The 9416-nt window shown below is 33.1% G+C and overlaps 1 protein-coding gene across 1 annotated transcript; it reads left to right on the top strand.

Moving 5' to 3' along the window:
- Window positions 1–1008: 1008 nt before the first annotated feature.
- On the top strand, window positions 1009–7903 carry IIL1 (isopropyl malate isomerase large subunit 1). Its single transcript, XM_012222220.4, has 15 exons — window positions 1009–1228; window positions 1379–1516; window positions 1724–1894; window positions 2321–2473; window positions 2584–2652; window positions 2740–2856; window positions 3915–3989; window positions 4111–4188; window positions 4310–4405; window positions 4533–4582; window positions 5201–5255; window positions 5454–5585; window positions 6383–6430; window positions 6530–6688; window positions 7615–7903. Exons 1-15 carry the CDS (start codon window positions 1178–1180, stop codon window positions 7753–7755), a joined length of 1533 nt encoding a protein of 510 aa, XP_012077610.1. The 5' UTR covers window positions 1009–1177; the 3' UTR covers window positions 7756–7903.
- The last annotated feature ends 1513 nt before the right edge of the window (window positions 7904–9416 follow it).

Consider the following 9416-nt stretch of genomic DNA (forward strand, 5'->3'; position numbering starts at 1 on the left):
TACTAAATTAAAAATGTGCTCTTATAATATCATATAAGTTTATCAATTCATGTAAATTGTTTTCCTTTTTTTTTTTAAAATGAGAAGTCATTTTCCTAAAAATTGACTTGATTTTCCTTTGAAAAATATTTCCTATTGATTTATTTTTTCTAAAGTCCAAAATTATAAAAAATTATGAAAATACATTTAATTGTAAGTTATTTTACGAGAATAAACAGGGTTAAAATTATAAATTTTTCTCCTTTGAGAATTAATTGAGGGAACATTCACTTTTGAAATTATATGTTATTTCTTTTAATTATAAAAATAGTTAATCAATTAATTTAATTAATTTTTTAATATTTTCTTTTTTCCGTACTTCATTTAAATCATTATTATATTATATTAATTTATTTATTTGTGGAATTTTTTTATTGAATTAATACTTATATTTGTATGATATAATTTGAAAATATCAAGTAAAGAAAACATAGTATTATTGTAGATTACCAACTTTTCATGAATTCATTAAACACAATTGTTATATATTCTTTAGAATATAAATTATTTATTTATGATAATTATGACTTTAAAAATATAGTCACATTAGTTATATATAATTAAATATTAAAGTTCAATATAAATTATTTTTTAGCAGTTTTATATTAAAAATTTTATTCCATTATTAATTTGAGATATTTATTTCAATTGGAAAATTAACCTCTATTTATAAAACCTGACTAATACTCTCTCATTTTTTGAGGCAAAAGAGTTTATCGGGATTGCAAATATTATTTTGCTACGAGTTAATCCATTCAAGTTATCATGATATAGATTTATATTTATATTATATCTAATATCTAATACTTATTAAATGATTTATAAACATAATATTTAATTGACATTCAATTACTTTCCCCAAAAATTAACATACTATTTGAAGTATTTAAAGTCATTTTATAAAATAAATACAATATTTTTGAGATTGGTCCACAACGAAACAAATCAGCCGCGTGTCGTCAACAAACCAAAGGCCACAAGGTATCCTAATTTACTAGCGGACCCGTGTGATTCGTGCTCCGCAGCCGCCTCCATTTTTCCGAGCAGCCAAACCAGCAAAAAGTCATTATTAGCTCTGCAGCTTTTCTCATTCTCAACCATCTTTCTTCGAAGTTTTTGACTATCACCCTAAGTTTTGATGGCTTCCTCTACCATTTTCCCACCTTCCTCATCCTTCATCGCCAATCAGGTTGATACTCCTTCATATCTGCGAAACCTTTTCATTTCTATTAATTTAAACATTTGCAAATCTCTCAATTCTGGCCCAACATTCTCATTTTTTTTTAAGTTTTTTTATGCTTACTGTTTCACTAAGCTCTGATTTATTCTTTGAATACAGAAGGATCTAGGTCGCTCTGCTTTTTCTTCACCGTCATCGCCATTTTCTATTCCCAAATGCCGGAAATCAATCTCCAAGAAAATTGTATCAGTCATGGCTCCTCAGCAATCAGAACGCAGGCCTGCCACCACGGGCTCAGTTAGTTTCTTCTCATTTTAGTTGATGCTCAGTTTGTCTTTTAATGGTTTTGTTAATTTGCAGATTTTGACTAAATGGTTTTCACCATTTATTTATTTTTTTTGATTATCGGTTAGGGTTCAGTTTTGAGGTTCAGCTGCTTCTTTCATTTCTGCCATCGGTTTGATGCGTAAATGTTTCATAATGGTTTGTTCGGCGGATTTGCAGGTGAAGACTGCAATGACGATGACAGAAAAAATATTGGCCAAGGCATCTGAGAAGCCTCAGTTAAGTCCAGGTGAGAATGTTTGGGTCAACGTTGATGTCCTGATGACTCATGATGTTTGTGGCCCTGGTTCTATTGGTATCTTCAAGAAAGAGTTTGGAGCTAATGCTAAGGTATGGAACTATTTTCTCTTATTTATTTCGTTGATATGTCTAAAATGTGTGGGTGCTAATTAGTGATATAATAAGCACCTGATGTTTACTAGGGGTATAAGCTCAGACACCAACTGGATTATTATTAGGTTTGAATTTCTCACAATATTCGTTCTCAAATCATTTGAATGCGTACATTCTTAATTGATAACCATCTGTTTTTTTAGTAATGCTAGATTGATTGTGACATTTGATGTCTGGAAACCCTAGTCGTTACTATATATATTTCTAAGAGTGCGCAGTTGCTGTGTATGTGTATATATATGTATTCAAAAATAAGACTCGAGTTGAAAACTGAAGTTACCAATATGTCATTTGATCCCCTGTTTGTATGCGTGCATCTTTTTTCCCCCAAATTCAGTGTTTGTCCGTTCTCCATGCTTGAAGGTATGGGACCGCGAGAAAATTGTCATTATACCAGATCATTACATATTCACTGCTGATGAACGTGCAAACCGGAATGTAGACATATTGAGGGACTTCTGCTATGAGCAAAACATAAAGTACTTCTATGACATCAAGGACCTTAGTAACTTTAAGGTGTGGATTCATGACTATGAATTTAACTCAATTTGTTCCCTGTTTTTTGAAGAGATTTTCTTTACTGGCCTGTTACTAACTGAAGTGGCATTTACTTCCTGACTTTGCAGGCTAACCCTGATTATAAAGGTGTATGCCATGTTGCACTTGCTCAAGAAGGTCATTGCAGGCCAGGAGAGGTGTGACTCTCGGGAGTCATTGATTTGTCAAATATTTTTCCCCTTAAATTCCAGATTCTCTTGTTTAATAGCTCATTATTGCCTCAGGTCCTTTTAGGTACTGACTCTCACACCTGCACTGCTGGAGCATTTGGCCAATTTGCTACTGGAATTGGCAATACTGATGCGGGTTTTGTTTTAGGCACTGGGAAGTTGCTGCTCAAGGTATGTAAAATTGAATTTCCTTTCTCTAGCTTCTGTTACTGTAGTCTCCTCAGTTTTATTTTTACGTTCTCTAGGCTCTATGTGGTTTCTTAAACTAATGGGTATATTGGCTTCACCTAGGTGTTTCACTAGATGAACTTTGACACACTGTTGGTTGGCTCAGTATGTGTACATCATTAACTTGAGAACTGGCTTTCCAGTTAGATTTTAACCTTATATATTCTTCAGTATATAATTATTGCTAATTCAGCAATATCTTCTATTGAACTTGTCCACGGATTAGAATGTTAAATGATACTGGCTAGCAAATTATACCAAGTTCTCTTAAAAATATTGGTGCTGCCAATGCTATGGATAGATTCTGAGTACTTGCTATGTTGTTCAAGTTATTTTTAGTAATAAGAAATATAAGATACATTCTTTGAAATGTGTGGTGAAAATGGCTGACTTTCACAACCTGTGCATAATTTGTTAATGCTGGGTTAGTATGGTTATGCTGGGTTAGCATGGAACATTCACATTGAATTGTTTTTATTGAGAGTGACTTTACTTGTTTGACAGTGCATGGATTTGAACCCTTGAATTTTGAGTTGGATTTCTTCTTGTGTTGCATCTTCACAATTTCACAAATGTATGTAGGACAATGTTTCTTTTCATACTCCAGTTTCTCTTCTTTTACTTCTTGTAGACTGTTAATATCTTGGCAGTTTTACTTTTAGACGATATTGAACAAGCCTTTCTTTTATTGGATTCATTACTTATGCTCATTTCCCATTTGCTTTTAGACCTTAATTGCACAGTGTTTATTTACGCTATGCATCTTGGATTTCTGCGATTGCGATGAATTCAAGGTGTTAAAAAATCGTTAATAAGATTAAGATCTTGGAAACTTTTCATAGAACTTGAAACCTGGATACACAATTAGCTTTTACTAATATCCTTGAGCTGTTTAGTTGTCCTGCTTGACAATTTCTATAAATTTTTGTCATCTTCCAAAATTGTGTTGGTTGTAGTATTTCATTGCTGATCTACTGATTTTCTTATTCTTAAAATTGCAGGTGCCTCCAACTTTGAGATTTGTAATGGATGGTGAAATGCCTGATTATTTGCTTGCAAAGGATTTGATTTTACAGGTGAGTGCATTCATATCTCAGACACATGCTTGCTCCAGTGGGCATCAACTTATCTTAAATGAAGTACATAAGTTTTCCTGTTCCTGTTCTTTGATATCTGGGAAATGATTGTCTCATCCAGATTATTGGTGAAATATCTGTAGCTGGTGCAACATATAAATCAATGGAGTTTGTCGGCACAACTGTTGAGAGTTTAAATGTGAGGAAACTTTAGCTTCTCTCGTACTTAAATTGTGTGGTCAGTGAATTTCCATTTGCTGTAGTTCATATCAGATCGACAGATCTGTTTCTTCTTTGTTCTGATTTTTTATGATGGTTAGATGGAAGAGCGGATGACATTGTGTAACATGGTTGTTGAAGCTGGGGGGAAGAATGGGGTTGTCCCTGCTGATAGCACTACATTCAAGTACCTTGAGGTATTCAAATGGATCGTACACTATTCACCATTGCTTCTATTTATTTTCCAATCTGTTAAGGAACTCTTCTCTTTTTCATTTTTTGCATAGAAAGGGCTTTACCAACATTATCTTTTGTTGCGTACAGGATAAGACATCTGTGCCCTATCAACCAGTTTATAGTGATGAGCAAGCAAGGTATGTTTTCATTAGTGAATGATTACTCAATAATAGTACCTTATTTTCTTAGGGATCCTTTTCGAAGGATCCATGTAACTAACGGTTATTAGATTGAGATTAAAGTTCAATTCAATTGAATGTTTTTCATAAGGTCTTGTTTCTAGGATTCCGAAAATGTTTTGGAATTAAGATATATATTTTTTTAATCTATTTCATGAAAATATATAGGTTTTGCTATCATCTTTGTAATTTACCGGAGCACAATCATTTTGTTTACTTGTTATCTGAAGTAATTTAAAATATTCAGATACATTATTGAAAAGTGTGGGCGTCTTAAATTTTGACATTGAGGTGGATTGACTGACTTGAATTTTTCTGCCTATGAAGTGTCTTCAGGCTTCAGTTAACTTAGCTTGTTGGTCTTATAATTTTTATGATTGGAAACTTATACCAGATGTAAAGAGAAGTAAACTATAAGTTACATGAGTAAATTGTAAATGTTATTCTATTTCTGGGACCATGAAAATAACTTACTTTTATCAGTTATCCAGTAGTAGAATATATTGCTTGCATCTTTTACCGTGGTGCTTTTGGTTTTTCATTTTCAATGATATGCTTTTCTATTTTGTCTCTTAGATTTCTTTCAGAGTACAGATTTGATATCTCAAAGTTGGAGCCATTGGTTGCAAAGGTGTGATTTTATTTGTTTTCCATAGTGTTTGCACAGTTTTATATTTATAAAGGGCACTAAAACTCCTGTGGACCTCTGTTGTTATCCCTTCTCCTAGTTTTGTCTGGTTACTCTTTTTTACCTTCGTAAAGAGTGACAGTCTATCTCCCAAAAAAAAAAAAAAAAAAAGAGTAACAATAGTCACATATATTTTTGTAGCCTCATTCTCCTGATAATCGGGCTTTAGCAAGAGAATGCAAAGATGTCAAAATAGACAGAGTGTACATTGGATCCTGTACTGGTGGAAAAACAGAGGATTTTATGGCTGCTGCCAAAGTTTTTCTAGCTTCAGTAAGAATTGTTTATCTTATTGTTTTTTTTTTTATTATTATTTATTTCTATTTGATCATTGATTTTTTATGTGGATGTATGAATCCATTATGCTTCTGATCTTAGTCAATTAAAACTTTAATTGCTGTTGTTGCTATGGGCCTATACATATGATGTTCAATGGAAATATAGTTTGTCATTCTTTAGGTTGTGCTCTGAATATATAGGTTTTGATATTTTTTTTTCAAATGTTTTTCTTCTTCTCATGGTATATTGGCAAGTTTGATCAATTCTAGAATCTACTATTTAAGAGTTCTTGCATATGATAGTTTACTTTTTTGGAATCATGATCTTCTCAGAACAAAGTGCTCGTGTTCATTTCAGCTTTTTGGTTAATTAATTTGAGATCAATATGAGTTTGTCTTGTGGAAGGCATGTTTCCTTCCATATTTGAGCATCATTCTTCCTTCATTGAAGTTACTAAGATATAAATGTAAAAACTTTTTGGTTGCTTGTGACTAATTTGGGACACATTCAACTGCTACATATGAGTAGGATAAAGATCACTTTGAAATCAGGCTCATTTGCTAAGCAAGCTTATGCTATGATAAATTTATGCGGCCGCAAGTCATTTCATATTACGATATTTATCTTGTGTTTGCAATGCTGATATTCATTTGTGCATTGTTGATTTCAGGGTTCAAAGATTTTGAAACAGATGGATTATTTTAAACTGGGAGAATCCATCAGTGATCATTTTCTTTAATTTTGGCTTTTCTTTACCTTCTCAAGCTTATATGAATGTGCTTTATGTGCAGGGTAAAAAGGTCAAGGTTCCCACGTTTCTTGTGCCTGCAACCCAAAAGGTTTAAATGCTTGATCACAATGTGCTTAATCCTGTCGATTCACTAGTTATGAAAAAAATTAGTCAGAAATTAACAGTAATATTTTATTGTAAAATTCAGGTATGGATGGATGTATATAGTTTACCAGTACCGGGGTCTGGTGGCAGGACTTGCTCCCAGATTTTTGAAGAAGCTGGTTGTGACACACCTGCAAGTCCTAGTTGTGGTGCATGCTTGGGAGGCCCCAAGGACACTTATGCACGCATGAATGAACCAATGGTAAGCTTAATTTGTTTATCCCTCCAACTGATACACCTTCTGAAGTTCATCATCCCAATTAAAATATTTCTATTTTTAGAATGCATTTCCTAATTCAACAATAATCTTCAGTTACAAAGTTATAATGCTGATGGATAGGAATGAAAATGCAATCAAAGAAAATCTGGTCAAGTTGATTGGCCATGGGGATAAGATTTGGTATTCCCTATTGTGAATGAATAGTTTCGGTGTCCAGTTGATTACTTTACCTTCTGTTTTATTTGTTTTTATGCCAAAGTTGGTTAGTAACAAAATCTTATATGGAAAAACATATTGCAGTGGCTACTATGAAATAATGTGTTCTTTCAACAACTAACGGGAATTTTCTGGAAAAGAAAGGATGCTTTCCATTTATTAGACATCACATGTGGCTTTGAAACATGTTAGAAACAAACAGTAATTTAGTCCATAACATCGAGATTGAGAAGTGAGGCTTTGTTTGTTTGGATTATGAAAAAATTGGTCTGCTTGTTGCTTACAATAACTGTTACCATGATATTGAAAAGGGCCAGTGCCGCCCAGAGCTCAATGCCTATACATTATTATCATAGGTAACTTCAATCATGCATGAGAATTTGCAAGGAGACAATGTGATAGACCTTCTTATATCCTTTATATTATGTTGATTAATACCTTGTGTAATGCATTCTGGGTGGGGAGTGGTATTACTATAGGCAGTAGGCACTGAACTGAGAAGTCAGATTCTGCGTACTGTTGTATAATGCGTACATAATTTTATCATTCTACATGGTAATAATATTTTGAATAATGAGTGATGATTGTAGGCTTGTCTTGTCTAGTAAAACTTAACTCTATGGTCGACACCGATCCATGTTGGCGATTCCTACCATGTGATGTTAACTACTTTGAGGGCTTTGTTATTGCAGGTTTGTGTGTCAACAACAAACCGAAACTTCCCTGGCCGTATGGGTCACAGAGAGGGGCAGATATATCTGGCCTCCCCCTACACAGCAGCAGCATCTGCTTTGACTGGTTATGTCACTGATCCAAGAGAGTTCTTACAGTAGGTTTTTTAATATTTTGTTTAGCCTACGCAGTGTTGCAAAATAAACTTAAATGGCAGAGCCGAAGTAGATACCTGATTCTGTTATTTTGAGAAGTATAAGTTTGCAAAATTTGATGGTTGTTACTAATTGGAATGAAGAATGTTTGCAAGATGAAGCGTAACCTCCTGTCCTTTCTTTGCTTCATGTATTTTGCATATTAACTGCGACTGCTAGAGAAGCTCTCTATGTTTTTTTCCTTCTTTTTTTTTTCAGTCAAGTTTTACTGGTAGGGATAATGCCCCACCAAAATGAGATTTTTGTTATTATTTTTTAATGAGCAACCAATGAAATATTATGTACAAGGTTTCAGATTATGAAAATAAGATAGACGATCCAAGTCAGAACCAATTTTAATCGAAAAATTAGTTTTTTTCTTAAAAAAGTTTTTTTAGATATATTTTACAAAATTTTAGTCGACTGTAATTTAACAAAAAAAAAAAAAAAACAATGTAATATTAGACAAGATGGAACTACTTTGTCGATGAATGAATCAACCTCAACCAATAATATGATTACAAGCAGACAGGCAACAGATTGCAGAAAAGTTCAAAAAGAAAACATGAAAAAACAAAACGCTTTGCAAACATAGATGAAAAATCCTAATCCTTAGAAACTAGAACTAAAAACCATTCTTGAGGCGTGGCATTAATGTAAGAATCAGCAAGAAGTAGAAGCTCTTTATCTGAATCATCCTCATCCTCGTAATTATAGTTATGATCTCCATCATCACCGCCAGTCTTGAGGCTTTCTTGATCATCATCAGCACTATCCAACAACTTTTCTATCTCAATAACCTTTTGATAAAAAGAGAATTCCAATTCTTCATCCTCATCGTTAAAACAATCATCAGCAGTATCGAGTAGCTCTTCAATCTCAATAACCTTCCTCCAAAACGATAATTCCAATTCTTCTTCATCAGTATCATTGCCCTCTTCATAAATGCGAAATTCAAATTCTCGATTATCAGTAAAACAATCATCTTCAAAAGAAAAGCATTCTTCTTCATCAATATCAGTAACCTTTACATGAATGCGAAATTCAAATTCTCGATTATCAGTAAAACAATCATCTTCAAAAGAAAAGCATTCTTCTTCATCAATATCAGAAACCTTTACATGAATGCGAAATTCAGATTCTCAGTTATCATTAAACCAATCATCGTCAAAAGAAAAGCATAATTCCCATGCTTCATCGTCGTGAGAAAAGGAGTTTCTTTCATCGTCATTAAAAAAAGAGTTTTCTTCATCACCTAAAGAAGATTCTTCAGAAGAAAAGGAGTAAAGCTTCATTTTTGGAGTATACAAATAAACGGAAACCTAAAGAGAACTACTGTGAAGAAACAAGAAGTGAGGCAGAGATATGCAAATTAACCGAGAATTGTTTGTTATATATATAAAATTATATAACTGGTTCCAAATCCAAGCTTAAGAAGGTTTAGGTTTTGTCCCCTGGAAGGAACCCGTGTAAACTCACCAAGTTAAGCTAGGATTTGGATACTCAGATAAAGATAAAGAAGTTTCCAAGAGAGAAGGATTTTAATTATCTTATTAATTTTCAGAACAATATTACGTTTACATATTAAATAAATGGGTCTCTGTTTTTTCCTTTCTGGTTTATAATCG

Source organism: Jatropha curcas, chromosome 7, assembly GCF_041381405.1.
Source record: "Jatropha curcas cultivar XTBG-Jc1 chromosome 7, XTBG_Jcur_1.0, whole genome shotgun sequence".
Taxonomy (NCBI): domain Eukaryota; kingdom Viridiplantae; phylum Streptophyta; class Magnoliopsida; order Malpighiales; family Euphorbiaceae; genus Jatropha; species Jatropha curcas.